Source organism: Phyllobates terribilis, unplaced genomic scaffold (genome assembly GCF_046119375.1).
Source record: "Phyllobates terribilis strain yellow unplaced genomic scaffold, ASM4611937v1 Scaffold_1__5_contigs__length_1240528914, whole genome shotgun sequence".
Taxonomy (NCBI): domain Eukaryota; kingdom Metazoa; phylum Chordata; class Amphibia; order Anura; family Dendrobatidae; genus Phyllobates; species Phyllobates terribilis.
Window position 1 is genome coordinate 62,155,425 of NW_027362761.1, and position 20,259 is coordinate 62,175,683.

The window sequence follows — 20,259 nt, forward strand, 5'->3', positions numbered from 1 at the left end:
TGAAAGTGATATAAAATTCTAAAAAAAGGACAACTGATGAAAAATTACAATAATTACTAGGATTGGTAGCGCTATAGATCACAAAGAATAAAAAAGTATAAAATACTCAAAATGATATAGTAGATAGCTGAGACATTGAGGAGAAATAGCCGGAGAGAAAAGCAAAAATATTATGGAAATTGTTAATAATTCCCAGTCTAAAGGCGTCTTCCTGTATAGGGTTTTCTTGAAATTTCCTTGGAGTATCTTGCTTTCAAAATGTTGGATCACATTCTGATGTCCCATAGGAGAGCAGTAATTTTCTTCATTAAATTCCTTAATTGAATATCCATGCAGATCATTCTGCACACCTTTTGTCACTTTCATCTCTTAACTTTATATAATGCTACCACCATTTTACATATGAAGGTGAGCAACTATAGTCACAAGCATAGGATTTGCCCATATTTAAATGGGAACGCACAAAGGCAGTATAAAAAGATGCCTTTTACTGTATGTTACATTTTTTTCACTCCCTTAGTAGACTCCAACCTGTGAAGTATTCTGCCCTATTGTTGGCACAGTCACATTAGTGCACCCAGGGGTATAACTTGTAGCTTGAGGGCCCAATTGCAAAATCTCCAATAAGGCCAATACCTATCACAGATCTTTAACAGTATAGGTCTTCTCATATGGGGTGCAACTGCAACCCCTGGACCCACTATAATTACGCCCCTGAGCTTACTCTTCTGAGTTAAGGTGCCTAGGTAAACATCGTAAAAAGATTGTCAGCTCTGGGAATCTTACCATTCAAATATTGATGCTGCAGATGATGGCAAAATCAATCGCGGCTGCCATCCTTCCAGCTACCTCTTATTGCTCTCCTTCTGCTTAAGGCAACCTTGTTCTCCCTGGCCTCCCTACACGGTGTCCTGCTCACAGATTTTGTTTTCTCATCACGATCTACATTGCTGCCTCTACCATGCTTGCGTTAACTCACGGTCTGTTAATAGTAGACAATGGTCTATATCTGTAGGCTACTTGAAGGCATTCCCTTTTGTTTTGGGTCTGAGCAATAAGGTTAACATTCTAATTTGAAGTGAGTACTTGTGATTTGCCTATACCATTACCAAGATACCTTGTATCCTGATCTTGTTTCTCACCAGCCTGTTCTAACCTCAGGGCACCTGACTGCACTTATCAGTTCTTATTCTGGCATTACACATTGGATTCATCCATCTGTCAACTGTTGCTGACTGAGACAACACAAAAATTGTGATTATTGCAATTGTATTTTATTGTTTTTTAATAATTTTGTAGGGAAAAAGATTATCTTGATTTTCATTTTACCTTTAACAGTATATAGAGATTTACTATTATATAGGAATGTATCTCTGTGTACCGGTACAAAATGCCTACCAAGCAAGAGGTTGTAAGTTTGAATCCTGAGACAGACTACCTTAAAAAAAAATATATATAATAATTATAAATGGAAGAAACAAAGAGACAAAAGGGGCCGTCGCCCAACATTCTGAGTCAGAGAAGAAGAATCTACAAGGGAAGAAAGTGCACTGACCACAGCAGTCTCCCCCCAACTTGCACTGGGACAGGGTGCCTCTCCATCACATGCAGCTGAAAAATGTGATTGTTTATTAATTCAGGGGTGGATGTGCAGCATGTCCACCCCTGAATTAATAAACAATCACATTTTTCATATCCCAATAATACTAATTATTACATTACACTGGCTGCCAGTTAAATAGAAAATAACTTTTAAAAACGATTTTTAACACCTTGAACAACTTTAGGCCCCAGCTTTTGATGGATTTACTGAAGCCCTGCATTCCTTGCCTACCACACAGAACACCAGGCACAAATAAAATGTCCATACCCAATATCCAGCTTAATATATTTGGAGATGGAGCTTTTGTTATGGTGTTCCCACTCTTTGAATGGCATTACCTGGATCAAACAGCGAGATATCATTACTGGACATATTTAAATCTAGACTCAGGACATACCTGTTCAGTTTGACATTTAACGACAACACACTGTCACATTGCGACACCGTCAGTACTGCAGTTAGGAAGGCGCATGAAATCAGACTCGACTATTTTTGCAAATTGTTTGTGGCGGTTGCGGTAGTGTAGGTGTCATAATGAGATCCCATTCACTTCTATGGTGTTGCGATGTAGCAGCAGCACTGAGCGAACTTCAGTAGCAAAATGGCTGTCACGGTCAAAGTCGGCATGTATACCTACCCTTATAGCTGTTAAAGCGGATCTGTCATCAGATTTCCCAATGCAAACTGTATATGTTGTTAAACAGATATCTTAGATCTGATGGGACTGGTATATTTACTTTGAAAATCCATGAAAAAATGGCTGTATAATTCTGATATTAACGTTAGCATTTTAGAGTGCAGTTGGGGTGCATCCAAACTTAGTTTTTTTGCTGAGTTTTTGGATCAGAAACTCTCCAACTCTCCAATCAAAACTTGTGATTTTCGAAACTCCTCATGATTTATGGAGAGCTTCTGCGCCAAAAACAGAAAAAAAAATCCGAGTGAATACCCCCTCACATATTCTCACGGGTGTGTCGGAGGTGACAGACAGTCGCCCTGCAGTGGCCTGTAGGAGATCTCCACGTTTGCCATTGCAGACAGCTTCCTAGATAGGAGGTTGTCTTTAGGATTCAGCAACTACCTCCCTCTGGCCTGGGTGTATATATACCTGGTCTCTCTAGGTGGGCGTCGCCGGTTATACTCATTCCTTCTTGGAGCTTGGCTGAAGTAGCATCACGTCCTCTTTGGAGTCTTGAGGCCATGTGCCCTGTTGGAGTTTCTTCTAATGCTAAGTTGTAATTCCCTTGTGTTGTCTTCCCCTTGTGTCTTTAGAGTGCTAGCGGAGGTTGACTAGTGCTCATCTCCTTCCACCCCCAGTTGTAGCCTTACGCCACGGATAGTAGGGCAAGGCACGTGATCGGCGACAGCTGCGGAGGCTGTATAGGGACGGAAGGGGAAGACAGGGTGATGCTAGTCCAGTTTAGGAGGTCACTACTTCCCCTTTCCCTAGAGTCTGTGCTCCCTTTACCTTTCCCCCCGGTATTGCATTCACACCTGGCGTGACATTACAACCGGCCGAGCACATTTTTTAAAAAATAAAAAAAAGACACAAATCTGACACTTTGGATTCCTATTTTTTCTGTGTTTTTGGGTGTGTACCTTTTTTTTCCCTTTCTTCCTTGGTATGGGATCGGTTGCAGAGCTTGCAGAGGGGCTGCACGGGCTGTCTCTGGAGGTGAATGACCTCCGCTGTGAAGTGCAGCAGCAGTTTCAGCGGCTGCAGGTCACCAATGTGGGGTCTCTGCTGGTATGCCTGTCCAGCCTGAACCCAAGGTTGCCCCCCCGGACAGGTTTTCAGAAGGTAGGGACAGTTTTTTTGTGTTTAAGGAGGCATGCAAATAGTACTTCAAACTTCGTCCCTACTCCTCCGGTAATGAGGAGCAATGGGTTGGTATTGTGATCTCTCTACTGCAGGGCGATCCTCAGTCATGGGCGTTTTCGTTACCGCAGGATTCGGTTTGTCTCCAATCTGTGGAGGGGTTTTTGGAGCTCTTGCCCTCATCTATGATGACCCTGACCAAGTCGCTTTGGCTGAGTTTAAGCTACGTCGCCTTCAGCAGGGGATTCGGTCAGTGGAAACATACAGTTCGGAATTCCGTAGATGGGCAACGGATTCCAAATGGAATGACGCAGCCCTTAAAAGTCAATTTTGTGAGGGGCTAACGGAAAAGTTGAAAGATGCCTTGGCTGTATATGATACCCCTCAGTCCTTGGAGGCTGCCATGTATTTGACCATACGTCTGGATAGGCACCTTCGGGATAGATGGGTGCGACCTCCTTCTCTGGGGCCTTCTTGTCGGGGTTGTTTACCTTTGCCAAGAGAGCGGTCTGGGGGTGAACCAGTACTGGGGGAAGTGGAGGAACCTATGCAGTTAGGGGGTGTCTCTACCTCATACATCTCCCCGGAGATTTGCAAGAAAAAAGGCGTATGTTTTTTTTGTGGGAAAAAGGGACACTTTGTTGGGACCTGTCCTTCAATTCCTAAACAAAAAGAGACTCAATTAACTGTCGGTAGTCTGGAGTTGTATAAACAAGGGGTGCATTTGTGGCCAAACTGAAGTTCCCTCTTTGTTCTGACTGCAGAGGTGGTGCTAGAGAGTAAAATCGAAAAAAATTGTATTTGTTGACAGTGGAGCTGGGGTCAGCATGGTTGATGCTGAATTTGTGAAAACTCATGGTCTCGCTTGCTGTGCTTTAGCTGAACCTATTTCCATCTTTGCCATTGACTCGGCTCCACTTGCACAGGAAGCATTTACTCAGATGGTACATAATGTGAAACTGAGGGTGTGGTCAGTTCATTGTGAAATCATTCCTTGCTATGTTTTGTTTTAGGTATCCCCTGGCTTGTTAAACATAATCCATTGGTGGATTGGCAAACTGGGGAGATTATTGAATGGGGAGATTACTGCCATGACAACTGTCTGAATGTTTCCATTGCTGCTGTCTCTATGGAGTTTCTGCCTGCTTTTCTGTCTGTTTTTTAGGACCTTTTTTTCTGAGAAGGGGTGTCAGGATTTGCCTCCTCATCATGCTTATGACTGTCCTATTAACCTGACCCACGGAGCTAAACTACCCAAGTCCAGACTGTATAATCTTTCTGGCCCTGAGAGACAAGCCATGAAGGATTTCATTGCGGAAAGTCTGGAGAAGGGACATATCTCATCTTCGCCCGTGGCGGCAGGGTTCTTCTTTGTGAAGAAAAAAGATGGCGGTCTACATCCCTGATTAGATTTCCGGGAATTAAATCAAATTACCATACGTGATCTATACCCTCTTCCTCTGATTACTGATTTGTTCAGCCAGGTTGTGGGAGCTAAGGTATTCTCCAAGTTGGATTTAAGGGGAGCCTACAATCTGGTTAGAATCAGAGCAGGGGATGAATGGAAGACAGCGTTCAATACCCCGGAAGGTCAGTTCGAGAGTCTGGTTATGCCTTTTGGCTTGACCAATGCACGTGCAGTATTCAAGCATTTCATAAATAATATTTTTCATCATTTGGTGGGGAGGTTTGTGGTGGTCTATCTGGACGATATTTTGGTTTATTCACCTGATTTTGAGACCCATCGGGGGGATGTTAAGCAGGTGCTACAGATATTAAGGTTTAACAAACTCTATGCCAAACTAGAGAAATGTGTTTTCGCTGTTGAGAAGGTGCAGTTTTTGGGGTACTTGTTGCCATCTTCAGGTTTTCGGATGGATCCGGAGAAGATCCGTGCAGTCCTTGACTGGGAACATCCCGAGAACCTGAAGGCCCTACAACGTTTTCTGGGCTAAACTAATTTTTACAGGAAATTCATCCAAAATTACTCTGTTGTAGTGAAACCCCTTACTGACATGACTAAGAAGGGGTCTGATTTTTCCAAATGGTCGGATGCTTCCCTCCAGGCTTTTTCTTCCTTAAAGAATCATTTTGCCACTGTACCTATACTCAGTCAACCTGATGTTTCTCAACCCTTTATTGTGGAGGTCGATGCTTTGGATGACTGGGTTGGGGCTGTGTTGTCTCAGGGTTCGTCCCCTGGTAAATGGTGTCCATGCGCCTTCTTTTCTAAAAAATTGTCTTCAGCTGAGAGAAATTATGACGTGGGTAATAGATAACTTTTGGCGATCAAATTGGTGTTCGAGGAATTGTGACACTGGTTGGAGTGGGCTGTCCATCCTATTACTGTTATTACTGACCATAAGAACCTGTCATATCTGCAGTCAGCTAAACGTCTCAGCCCTAGACAAGCCAGATGGTCCCTGTTTTTTACTAGGTTCAATTTTGTACTCATAGTGAGAACTTGGAACCCCTAGGTGCTTCACAAATTGATTTGTAAAAATGAAAAAGTATTTTTTTTTCCACTTTTTCATTTTTACGAATCAATTTGTGAAGCACCTGAGGGTTCCAAGTGCTCACCATGCATCTAGATAGGTGCCTTGGGGGGTCTAGTTTCCAAAATGGGGTCACTTGTGGGGGAGCTCCAATGTTTAGGCACACAGTGGCTCTCCAAACGCAACATGGTGTCCGCTAACAATTTGAGCCGATTATCCATTCAATTAGTTAGCGGACACCATGTCGCGTTTGGAGAGCCCCTGATGTGCCTAAACAGTGGAGCTCCCCCACAAGTGACCCCATTTTGGAAACTATACCCCTCAAGGATTTTATGAAGGGGTATAGTAAACATTTTGAACCCAGAGGTACGACACAGAATTAGATAACATTAGGTCATCATATTGAATAAGTTGTCATTACTCTTGAGCGCAAGTGCTCGCTACTTGAGTTTGCATCGGGTACTCAGGTATGCACCATGTATCACGGGTGCTCAAGTGAAATGCTCGAGTCCCCGCCCGCATGTTTCACGGTTATTAGACACCCCAAAAAAAACATGCGAGGATCGCTCGTGCATGGCAGGCAATCCCCGCAAGGTTTTTTTGGCCACGAAGCATATGGGGCGGAGACTCGAGCACCCGCGATACTCAGTGCATACCCGAGCACCCGATGCAAACTCAAGTAGCGAGCACTTGCGTTCAACACTAGTTGCCATATCGTCATCTTTTTTTTTTTTTCTTTTACTTTTGAAAAAAAAAACAACCCCAACCCTAACATTAGCACAACCCCAGCCCTAGTGTTTATTTTTTACGCAGTTCCTCGTGCGGTATAAGTGATGAGATTACTTTATTCTTCGGGTCGGTGCGATTACAGCGATACCAGAATCATATCGGGTTTTTATGATTGACAGCTGTCACACACTAAAAGACACACATTTTGTAAAATCTAGTTTTTGCATCGCCATATTTTGGCCGACAGAGTCATGTGATGGCTTGTTTTTTGCGGGATGAGTTGACGTTTTTATTGGTGCCATTTTTAGGCATGTGACATTTTTTGATCGCTTTCTATTCCAGCTTTTGGGAGGCAGAATAAACAAAAACCAACAATTCAGGAATTGTGTTTTTTTACATTTTTTTATTCTGCTCCGGGTGTGGTAAAATTGATAAGGTAGCTTTATTCTTCGGGTAAGTACGTTTTCAGCAGTACCACATTTATATAGTTTTTTATGTTTTGGCGCTTTTACACAATAAAAGCTATTTTATAGAAAAAAATATTTTTTTGCATCGCTTTATTCTGAGAGCTGTAACTTTTTGATTTTTCAGATGATGGAGCTGTATGGCAGCTTGTTTTTTGTGGAACGAGATGACGTTTTCAGCGGTACCATTTTTATTTATATACGTCTTTTTGATCGCGTGTTATTCCATTTTTTGCTTAGCGGTATGATGATAAAGCATTGTTTTTTGCTTCGTTTTTTATATTTTTTTTTTTACCGTGTTCACTGAAGGGGTTAACTCTTGGAACAGTTTTATAGGCCAGGTCATTACGGATGTGGCGATACCAAATATGTGTACTTTTATTGTTTGTTTGTTTTTTTTTCTTAATAATATTTATTGATGGGTACATTATATTTTTATTTTTAGTGGATTATTTTTTTATTTTTTTTTTATATTTTTACAATTTTTTTTTTTTTTTTTTTCACTTTCTGGGAGTTTTTTTTACTTTTTTACTTTGTCCCACTATGGGACTTTCACTTTTTTTATTCTGATCGCCTGCATGGCACAGGAATGCAGCACCATCCCTTTGCCATGCAGGCAGTCAGCGCTGGACAGGGAGAAGATAGTTTGGAGATGCACTGCGCATGTCCAAACAATCTTACTGCTGTCTGGTGACCCGGATGTTGTCATGACGACATCGGGTCGTCATGGCAACACCCGGGAAGCCGCGGCAGACAGCGCTGGAGGCCGGAAGAGGAGGTGAGTATACCGATCACCTCCCCTTGCCACCGCAATGCTGCGATCTACTTCGATTGCACATAGTACCGGGTGTCAGCTGTGACAATCAGCTGACACCCGGCGGCGATCGCGCCCGCACAGCCTGTGTGTGCGCGCAATCGCGATGACGTACTAATACGGGTCAGGCTCTTAAAGCCCAGGGCACTGACGCGTAATAATACGTCATGGGCTGTCAAGGGGTTAATGATGGAAATCAGACAAAAGCGGATTGCTTCACGCAACCTCTTTCCACAGCCCAGTTCAGTGCTCTCTGGCCATGTACAAGAGCTGCATGAATTTCTCGAACTTCTAGATTCCCGGCCTGGTGTGACCTCAACTGTGAGGTGACAATTCACCAACCCTGGCTAATCATAAGCTGAGCCTGGGACCCCACAGAGTAAGGAAATGCACGCAGATCCTGTCCACAACCAGAGAGCACTGACCTGGACCATGGACCAGGGTTGCGCAAAGTGATCTGCTCATGGCTACCGGAAATGTACGAAATCTAGATGAAACCCTTTTTTATGTTATAAACGTACAGTATCTTTTGTTGTTGGTGCACTTACATACCCCTCACATACTCACATAACCTATAATATGTTATTTTGAATCCATTACTGTAATGCAGCGGCGTGCGGCATTACTGTAATGGTCCAGGGTGTGTTTTGGCTGACCATGTACCTCCCCCTCAGGTGACTGATCACATGACTGTGACATCAGCACAGGTTCTGTGCACACAGAAGGTCTGATCACATGACTGTAACATCAGCACAGGTCCTGTGTGCATTGGGAGATATATAAACCCTGGTAGTTTTGAGACAGGGTGTGTAAGGTGTGAGGCCTGTTCCCGTGTGGGACACCGTTAGCCTGGAGAGGCTTAGTGAGGCCTAGTGAAGCTGGGTGAAGCCTGAAAGGTAGAGGCTGGATCCTTAGGTGTAAGTGATACCAGTAGCCTTGGAGGGCCAGAGGCTTGGAAGGCAAGAGTCCTGGAAGGCAAAGGCTGGATGTGAGGTGAGACAACATACCAGTAGCCTTTGAAGGAACGAGGGCTGGAGACCCCCATCTGGGAAGCCGTAAAGCCACAGTGGTGGCAGAACAAAACTGACTGAAGCAGCTAAAACCCGGCAAAGGTAAAACACTGCATTATATGGACGTTCCTATAAGTGACTTTGCTGGAGGCTGTAACTGGAGCCAAGTGGGTCTGTCTTCCACTTGAAAGGCTCCTGGACATTATATGCAATATGTCGGCGAGCCACTGAGTTGGACTCGGTTATAGCAGTTATGAAGTAACTGTGGTCAAGACTAAAATTCTTGAATTTGTAGCTGTGAGTCAGCTCAGGGGAAGCATACAGGGTGAAGAAGCTGAAAGTTAGTTGGCCCTGAAACCTGAGCTAGATGATCGTTTGGAGACCACTGGTGAGACAGAAACCTCTCGGCACAAGTGCCTCATAGATGTACCCGAGGATTTGAGAGAAGAATGCACCAGTGAGTCCGTGCATGAAGAGTTTAAGAAGGCCGTGGGAGCCTGTAAGGTGTACTCGACCTCAGTAGCTAAACAGCTGGTGGTCTTGTCCACGACCGAAGTCACAGTGAAGAGGGTGGCGACCCTAAGTGACATGCACTGGCGATGTATTCACGCGAAGCGGTTTCTCCGGTTGAAGACGGAACAAGCCGTTAGACAACTGGAGCTTTTGAGAAAAGCTCACAGTCTGCGGGAAGAGGTCATCCGGGTGCCTCATGTTCTGGTGAGAAAGCTCATTGGGAAAAATGGCCAAGCCATGCAGATGATGGTAAAGAAGTCTGGTGTGATGAAAGTAAGCAGTCCACGTGATCGACAGGACTGGATACCAGATGAAGACGGCATGGTGTCATTCTCCGCTGTAGGAACGGAAGAAAGTCTTGCATATATACGCATGCTGATAGAGTACCGAGTGACCTACCTGTGAGAGGTAGAACAGTTGAATCTCGCTAGACTGTGAGTGGAAAGACAGCATCATCTAAACAGCAGAAGATGACAGCCGTCAAGAAATTGTGAGACCAGACAGAGAAAGGGCCCCCTAAATAACAGAACTGCTACAGCTGAAGTTAGGGACCTTCCAAGATGTCCTGAGGATAGTGGGCATGGGTTTAGAGGTAGTGAGACCTCCAGTAACTCAGGTCTGAGTGGCCCATACAAACGACCCAATAGAGTATGGGACAGTACGGAGTCGAACCGGACCTTAGATACCAGGGAATGTGAGTCACACTGCTGTATTGACCGCTGGGAGCAGGGGAGGTCTGACAAGATTACGACTGACCGCTGGGAGCGGGGGAGGTCTGACAAGGTTACGACCCGGAAATGTGACTTGACGAAGTCAGTGACAATAACAGATGGTAGGTCCCTAAGGAAGGGGCTAATGTCGATGACTAATGTTCCAGGGGCTGAGCAGCGCAATTGTCAAGTATATGGTCTCTGTGTGAACGGTAGGTTATAATGTGATTGTGTATATTATGTGTTCAACCCCACAAGTTTGAACAGAGGGGGGGATATGTAATGCAGCGGCGTGCGGCATTACTGTAATGGTCCAGGGTGTGTTTTGGCTGACCATGTACCTCCCCGTCAGGTGACTGATCACATGACTGTGACATCAGCACAGGTCCTGTGCACACAGAAGGTCTGATCACATGACTGTGACATCAGCACAGGTCCTGTGTGTGCATTGGAAGATATATAAACCCTGGTAGTTTTGAGACAGGGTGTGTAAGGTGTGAGGCCTGTTCCCGTGTGGGACACCATTAGCCTGGAGAGGCTTAGTGAAGCCTAGTGAAGCCGGGTGAGGCCTGAAAGGTAGAGGCTGGATCCTTAGGTGTAAGTGATACCAGTAGCCTTGGAGGGCCAGAGGCTTGGAAGGCAAGAGTCCTGGAAGGCAAAGGCTGGATGTGAGGTGAGACAACATACCAGTAGCCTTTGAAGGAACGAGGGCTGGAGACCCCCATCTGGGAAGCCGTAAAGCCACAGGGGTGGCAGAACAAAACTGACTGAAGCAGCTAAAACCCGGCAAAGGTAAAACACTGCATTATATGGACATTGCTTTAAGTGACTTTGCTGGAGGCTGTAACTGGAGCCAAGTGGGCCTGTCTTCCACTTGAAAGGCTCCTGGACATTATATGTAATATGTCGGCAAGCCACTGAGTTGGACTCGGTTATAGCAGTTATGAAGTAAAATAAACTGCTGGATTGTGAAATAATGGAAGACGTGGCTGGTGTGCTTTAATTGACCCGATGCAGCGAGTGTCCCCCAGCATGATGATTAGCGTTGCCTTACAATTACTGTACATATAATATTTTCTAGATACATTATTTTGTTTCCACAGAATTTGGAAGGAATTTCTGTTATGGACTTTCCAGTCACCTTCTTTGCATCTAGTCATACATTTACAGATTTGTAAAGGTTTAAAGGTGCCTTGGAGCCTTTAGACATAAGCGGAAAATGTAGTCTTGTTTAGGTGCAGGATGATAACACCTCAGTGGTATATCTCATTAGCATAATTGCAGTGCAATGTCCATAATTATTCTAGCATGTTTTGTGCATGCATATGATTACAGTGCGTCTTTATCTTAATTAACATATGCATGTCTTCATTGGACCACTACTGTCACATAGTGGCAGGAAAGTGATTGTAGGTTATGCTAGAGGTCATTTGATGGAGCCATTTTTTATTTCACACATGGAAACTTCACATCAGCTTCCTTTAATATGGTGTAATTGCTGGAGGTCTATTGTGTAATTATGTGTTTTCATACGCCATCACAACAAGGCAAATCGTGTAGTACTTCATGAAAGAAATATGCAATACTATATAATTAGAAAAACATCAAAAAATATAATGTTTAATGTATTGCTTGAATGAGTGGAGCATGACACAGGAATTATCTCTTATGTTCTGTGAATGCCTATGTCATGTCCGCCACCTAAGGTCCTACCCTTGGCATTACACAGTTTTATAATGCCTGATGCTTTTTTTTAAGGTCCATTTAAGGTTCCTTTAAGGATATTATCTTTAAGGAAAGCTATCATCAGAAACTGACCTATTGTTTAAATCAGGATTCAATGTATTTTTATTTTAAATTGGCCTTTATTTTACATATCACAAATGGATTAAAAAAATAAAAAAAAGAACTCTTTCCATTTTCACATTGGTCACTGGGGCTTTTTTAGACTTTAAAGGGGTTTTCCATGAACAAAAGTTAATTTTAATCATTGGCTGTGTCTGACCGTGTACGGAACATACCACAGCTCCTGGGCAGGGGAGGACGCAAAAGACAATACAGACATTACAGCAGGGGGTCACAGCTCCTGGGCAGGGGGGGAAGCAAAAGACAATGCAGACATTACAGCAGGGGGTCACATGTCCTGGGCAGGGGGGGGAAGCAAAAGACAATACAGACATTACAGCAGGGGGTCACAGCTCCTGGGCAGGGGAGGACGCAAAAGACAATACAGACATTAGAGCAGGGGGTCACAGCTCCTGGGCAGGGGGGGGAAGCAAAAGACAATACAGACATTACAGCAGGGGAACACAGGGGATTCATTTTGTGAGGTAAAACATTTCACTGCCTGTTTTTAAACAATATTTTACCTCACAAAAAGTCTCAATTTCTTTGGGATCTGGGGCCGGGTGAGGGCTTATTTTTTGTGCGCTGAAGTTTTTATTGATGCTATTTTGGGGTAGATCCGATGTTTTGATCGCCCGTTATTGCATTTTATTGCAATGTTGCGGCAACCAAAAAACGTAATTCTAGCGTTTAGAATTTTTTTCTCATTACGCCGTTTACCGTTCGGATTAATTTTTTTTTATATTGATAGATAGGGCGATTCTGAATGCGGCGATACCAAATATGTGTATGTGGGGGGTTTTTTTATTATTTTATTTTGAATGGGGCAAAAGGGGGGTGATTTAAACTTTTATATTTTTAAATTTTTTTTATATTTTTTAAAAAAAATTTTTACACTTGTTGCTTGCTTCTATAGTCTCCATAGGAGACGCTCATAGGTGGTGCTCATAGGGATCATTACATGACAACCACTGGGGTCTGCTGCAGACCCAGGGTTGTCATGCCCACCCATCAGTGACCCGCGATCACGTGACGGGGTCACCGATGGGCGGGGTAAGTGACACGGGTGGATCGCGATTCCACTCGCGGCTGCTGCGGGCACATGTCAGCTGTAATAATCAGCTGACATGTGCCCGGTTCAGTGTGGGCTCAGCGCTGGAGCCCTCACTGAACGGGGGGTGATGGCCTGGTACGTACTATTACGCCCCAGGCTTTAAAGGGGTTAAAATTAACCTGTCACCAAGTCAAATGTTTCTAGTTTTTGCTCTTATTTTATTCTCATGTTCCCTTAAGTATTCTGTTTGTTTTTTTTGTTATTTTCAAATTCTGAATATGACTCCAGAGATACAAGCCTTTTTAATGAAGTGCTAATTTTTATGGTCTTTACCAAGCGGGTGTTGCTCACAGGATCCTCTGCAGAGCCTGATGCCTGGGTTCAAGATGGTTCCAGAGGATAAATTACTACCTCTGCAATAACTCTTTAAAATAGAAAACATACAGAACTGCATCTATACATTACTGTTGGTCGCAAGAACTCAAGCATTCTTTGCTATTGATCTGGAAAAGCAGACTGGGCATACAGAATGCACTTAGGTTTGTCAATCTCTTATCCAGCAGTCCTGTGATAGTGTCAGTTCCTTTCCAACTCTGTCCTCTCAATGTGATAAGAAGCAAGCTGAAGTCAGCAAGCTGGGGTTGGAAATGCATCTGCAGGTAATTAATAACAATCAAACATCTTATAAAACTGCTGACTGCGGCTGTAATGAAGTGGGCTTAATTCATTGCCTTGCAAATAGAGAGCGCGTTTATGAACCGTGGCATTGAGGAGGTTTTTTTCTCACTCTCCCGTTCGTAACTTAATATTTAATGTCACAAAAAAATGACAAATAAAATGCAAGTTTTCCAAAAATCATATTTTTCCTCTTTGGGAAAAGAGGATAAAGACTTATTCCTATAAAGAAATTAATTTGTATATACCCAAAAGATAATTAGTCAGTTTAATAGAATTTTCAAATAATTATTGGGGTATGGGTTCCTTACATTGAGTTATATATGCAAACTGTCTGTACTGCACTGTTAGGTCACGGTCACACGTTCAGTATTTGGTCAGTATTTTACCTCCGTATTTTTAAGCCAAAACCATGAGTTTAACAATCAGAGGAAAAATATAATAGAAACACATGCACCACGTGGCCTTAGAAAAAAATGTTGTTACACCAATTTTGTTGCCTTTATAAGAAAACTCTTGACAACAGTATTTGCAACATGCATGAACTTGTACCTCCCAGTTAGTAAAGAAAAAGCATTTAGTTACCACCTATCTTGTATGAATCCTTCTGCAACCCCTTAAATGGAGAGTAATTAAAATTGCTTGGCCTATTACATACTAATTCTTTAAAGGGATTCCATTACAGTGTAGAAGAAAGGGCGATCAGGACCCCCTTTCTAGTGATCGGTCAGGGTCCTAGCATTGGGACTCCCAAAAATCAGATAGTCAGAGAGTTCGTGTTTTTCATGGAAATACTTTAAGTAGTGAAAAGTTCTCAGTGAAAACTGAAATGATTTGGTGATTTTGTGTGTGCATTATGTCCTATTTGCTTTGCATTCATTTCCGATAATACAGTTTTATAGTCTGATCTCATAAACAAAACTCTGGAAGCCTCAGCTAGGACAGAAGTCTATGCGGGTATATACTGAAGTAGTACTGATTGTTAGTTCAATGTCTAAATTGTGCTAGTAAAATGACAGTTATAATTTAATTGGTTTCTTTGGGTAAATACTTTTTCTCCCTCTGTGCCACATTATAAAACGAGCCTCTGTATTATCCATGGAACTAAAAGAATTATCCATTAATTAAAGCCAACTATGTTTAATTACTGTGGACTATCTTGTCAGCATTACTAAGCTCTGAAAATTGCTACTCCTCTCTCCTACCTAAATAAACCAAAATGCCTTTTCATTCCCAAAGCTACAGCAGATACTATTTCATGCTAATATATGATACAGAACATTAGAGTTTACATGTTTTAACATCTCTCCCATTATGTCTTTGTTACAGTTGCTTGGAAGAGTAGTAACAAAAAGCCTCAATACACCTTACTTATTTGGTCAGTATTTTGCATCAGTGTTTGTAAGCGAAAACTAGGACTGGATTCTAAAGGGAAATATAAAGGAAAGATATACAATTGTAATCAAAATTATTCAACCCCCATTGCAAATTAGGTTTATCATCAAAATGTAAAAAACGTTCTGATATTTACAATAAACCAAATTAGAACAAATTAAAGGTAACCTGTCACCTCGGAAAATGCTCTTTACCTACAGATATGGGATTAATCTACAGGTAAATAGTATTACAATTATGCCCAACCGCCTTACTGGAAGTGCCACTACTAGAATATGAATTTATTCTTCATTGAAACTTTCAGTCATGGGGGTGTGCACAGAGCTACAATCACAGCTCAAAGCCCAATTCACTATACACACTCCAGCATTTTGATTGATAGCCAATTGTGCAGCGCATCTGTGCAGAGAAAGCTGTCAATCAAAGTCCTGGGGCGTGGTTACAGCCGCTGCCCACAGTATAAACAGTGGTTCTGTGGGTGGTGACTGAAGCCACTACGTGCACACCCCTATGACTTAAAGCCAGCAGCCCTTGTGAGGAAATATACTGTGTGTAGAATTATTAGGTAAGTGATTATTTTGATTATATCATCAATTTTATGCAGATTTTCCAACTCCAAGCAGTATAAATTTGAATGCTTATTGGATGAAGCAGATCAGGTGATGTCTATCTATTAATAAGGATATCAATACGCTTTACTCAAGGTGTGTAAAATTATTAGACAGCTTGTTTTCCTTAGGAAAAATTGGCCAAAACAAGAGATATAATTGACTGTTAACAGTCTTACAAAGGGATGCAACACACTTGAAACTGCTAAGATATTGGGGAGTGATTACAGAACCATCAAAAGGTTTGTAGCAAGTATTCAACAAAGTTGCAAAAAAAAGTGTTGAGAAAAAAAAAACACATTAACTACCAAAGATCTGAGAAGAACCCATTATCCTCCAGTGCTGCCATATTCCAGAACTGCAACCTCCTTGGAGTGTTCAGAAGTACAAGGTGTAAACAGACATGGCCAAGGGAAGGAAGGCTGAAACCCCGACCATCACTGAACAAGACACAGACGTTGAAATGTCAAGACTGGACCAAGAAATATCTGAACACTTTTCAAAAGTTTTATGTACTCATGAGATGAGAGAGACTCTTGATGCATTGTAGCGCTAGTATATGATGCCAGCACAATGTCAGCGCTAATTTACCATGAACGCTTTTTGCATACCCTCTGTACCATTTTCATTTGAATAAAGAAGATTATTTGCCCGTTGAGCTGGAATACCTCTCCTTGCTAGGGCCATTTACCTGCAGATTAAATAGCATTTTCCAAGGTAACAGGCTTGAGTCCTTTTAAGTAGCTCAATACAACTAATATAACAAGTGGCTTCTTCAAAATCAATACAATTTCTCCTATTGTTCATGACTACTGCAGTCTCAGAATTATTCAATTATTCAACCCCTTCTTGACTAGCACTTTGTAGACGAACCTTTGGCTGTTTTGAGCTTTTGCAAATGTGAAGCATTACCAGACACCAACTTCTGGCAATGTTCCAGAGGAATATTAGCCCATTCCTCATGGGTAGTGTCCTCCAATTTACTAATAGGTTAGGATAACCACTCCAGAATCTTTCATGACTTTTTCTTAAACCAAGCTTTGGAGCCCTCTCTGAACGGGGGGTGATTTACTAATACTTTGTAACCGCTTTCTGCAAATGCCACCCAAAAAATGTTATGGCATTTAGGTCAGTAGAGGTGTACGTCTTGGAGTTCAGTCATTGTGCCTTTCAGCATTTAGTATGTGCCTTATTGTGATATTTAGACCACACTGCCCTCTGCCACCAAATCTTACTGTAAGGCTTTTGTACTCACTGGAAGTCACCATATAGCTAGAAAAGATTCTCTAAAACATAATTTTTAATTAAACAATTAAAAACCAGCATATCCCTGGATGTACAGACCTATATAGGTCCAACAAGACAATAATAACTAGGTATCCGCTGCGGGTCCCATTAATTAATAGAGAACCGCATGATCCTTATGGCACTGAAATAGTCCAAAATATATACACAGTACATTACATCAATATCATACAAAAACAAACAGAAAAAAGTGACATAGTGGAAAGGAAAGTGCTTAATAGATTAGATCTCACCCAGTTCAGATGTAGCGGGCCACCATATGCGACTGACTTCCACAGATATCCAAGGGCAACAGATGTAACATAAATGCCCTGTCGTGCCCTCTGTATTTACTCCTCCCCTGACAATGGCAGTACCCAAGTGTATCCTTAAATAACCCAAAGAGAACCTCCCGACGCGTTTCTCCTCTTAATAATAAGATATCATCAGGGGATGTACTTGTTGGGAAAATAAAATGCACTGCATCCAGGATTATCAGGGCAACACTACAACACTGCTCCTTTGTAAATGGAGCGCCTCTGTACCCTAAAATGCTTTGTGCAAAAGATTAACTTCGAAGAGATAATGAAAAAATGAGGGGACCACAGTGGTGGTTCTCTCCTAAGAGGGACAGAGTGCCATCCTCCCCTTACAAAAACAGGGTGACTAGCCCTACTGACTTCCTCACTCATTGGGAGGTCTCATTCTTTAACCCAGTGTTTGGAAATCTCAGGCAGTCTCATACACAATGAATTGAGTGATGGAGTACATGCACGGACAATGTTGAATATCACTGAGGAATTTCAGAGCCCCATTTTTGGGATCATGTCGTTTTTCAGATGTTAGACCCCAAGCAATCAGCAAATAATCACTTATTCATTGGATTGGTGATAACTTGCTCATATGTGATTAATCCTGTAAGTCATAACTGATATATGAGGCCTTCTTTGAGTTTTAGGGGGTTTTGGCACTATTTTTAAACACATATAAGTTGTATGTAATTTCTATTATTTAAGTAAATCTTTTGTATATCACAATAAATATTGTGTTAGAACTATCATGCAGATTGTGACATTTAAGAATATCCCAAATATGTGTATTTTGTGCACGGTATTCTGCCAGCAAGATTAAGAATACTCAATTTTCGTGTCATTTGACAAGAGAAACAGAACAAATAAAAAAGTATTGCTTGTAGCATGTTTTATATTTAACAGTATAAAAATATTCCAGGAAAAACATTGGAAAAAAATGTTTTTCTTAAAAATTATATGAAACCACCCTTAAGAAAGCTTACAAGTATGCATAAAGTCTATGGCATTACGACTTGCTAGCTATATTCCAGCAATGTGTTTTATACGATTTGGTACAGGAAGAGTTTAAAGTGTCAATTAAAAGTATATTTCAATATCCTGGATTTATGGATTACCTGTTACAATAGGGTATGATTGGGGTCCAGGAACAGCTCCTCCTATATCCCCCGAAGATTGACTTGTTAGACTGGATTTCATTTCATCCAACCCACCAGTTAGAGACGCCATGGTAGAATAATCTGTTGTCTAAAAAACAAGAAGAAAGAAGAACAACTGAATTTATACTAAACACACTGAAAAAAAATGCCATAAAGACTAAACATTTTGTAAATATATTAGGTCTGCTATCGAAAAGATGTTTTTTTGCCATAACATTGGAGAATTCTATTTATTCACAATTTACCTTAGGTGCTTTATATATTTAATACTTTTAAACCATTATATTTACCCTAGGTCCTATTCACATGAACAATGTTCACCTCCAAATGCTGCTTGAGTGTAGATAGGACAGCACTCTGAATCATCACTGACCGATTCAATTCAATGGACCAATTTACGTGAGAAACGCTGTACGCTCAACTATTGTCCGATTATTGGATGAGTCTCCACTATTTAAATTCAATAGGAAGAATTTATATTACATTTAGTGCTAGAATTTTGGCACATTTGTTATAATTTTTTAGTTTTAAGCCACATTTTGCACTATTTTGAGCTCATCCAAAGTAGCCAGTCTCTGGTATTTTCAAAGTTTCAACCATATACATGGTATGCTATGTTTCTAAAATTCTGCACAAAATGTTGCAAATTTACTACAGTGGGAAGGGGTGGTGTAAAAAGTATAAAATTGCTTCTAGACAAAAGCCCTTACAAATAAGGATGAGCAAATTTATCAATTTCGTGCAACACTTTGATAAATTTCGCCCAATAAACGACAATGCTCCTGGAAACAAAACTTAGTTAAAAACTCCTCTCACAATACCTGTAAGCATCTGATAACAATATGGTCACACAGGTGATTCAATTCCTATGGAAAATTGCCCATTATCTATTGCAAAAACACAGTGATGTGAATATATCATGAGATTCATTTTTGTTCTTAGTATTGCTAATGGCTATGTTGCCGTTATTTGCAGTATTGCAAGATGTTTGATAAATTTTGTACTTCTTAACCCCTTAAGGACCCTGGGATTTTCCATTTTTGCATTTTCGTTTTTTGCTCCCCTTGTTCCCAGAGCCATAGCGTTTTTATTTTTTGGTCAATATGGCCGTGTGAGGGATTATTTTTTGTGGGACGAGTTGTACTTTTGAACGACATTACTGGTTTTACCATATCGTGTATGGGAAAATGGGAAAAAAATTCCAAGTGTGGTGAAATTGCAAAAAAAGTGCAATACCACAGATGTTTTTTTTTTATATATATTTTTTTTTACCACGTTCACTGAATGCTAAAACTGACCTGCCACTGTTATTCTCCAGGTCATTACGAGTTTGTAGACACCAAACATGTATAGGTTCTTTTTATTTAAGTGGTGAAAAAAAAATCCAAAGTTTGCTAAAAAAAAATAAATAAAAAAAAAAAGCGCATTTTTCCAAGACCTGTAGCGTCTCCATTTTTCAGGATCTTGGGCCGGGTGAGGGCTTATTTTTTTCCCGCCGAGCTGAAGTTTTTATTGATACCATGTTGGGGTAGATCCGATGTTTTGATCGCCCATTATTGCATTTTATTGCAATGTTGCAGCAACCAAAAAACGTAATTCTAGCGTTTAGAATTTTTTTCTCGTTACGCCGTTTACCGATCGGATTAATTCTTTTTTTATATTGATAGATCGGGCGATTCTGAACACGGCGATACCAATTATGTGTATGTGGGGTTTTTTTTTATTACTTTATTTTGAATGGGGCGAAAGGGGGGTGATTTAAACTTTTATATT

The 20,259-nt window shown here is 41.4% G+C and overlaps 1 protein-coding gene across 3 annotated transcripts in view; it reads right to left on the reverse strand.

The window, feature by feature from the left end:
• PAX5 (paired box 5) overlaps positions 1–20,259 on the reverse strand; it is a 383,086-nt gene that overhangs the window by 170,123 nt on the left and 192,704 nt on the right. For 2 of the 3 annotated variants that reach the window (XM_073662499.1, XM_073662491.1), the window contains one exon: positions 18,445–18,574. In XM_073662499.1, the coding sequence (XP_073518600.1) occupies positions 18,445–18,574 (130 nt within the window). Of the gene's footprint in view, positions 1–18,433; positions 18,575–20,259 lie in introns of those variants that run through there. The other variant, XM_073662510.1, reaches the window with a different exon arrangement.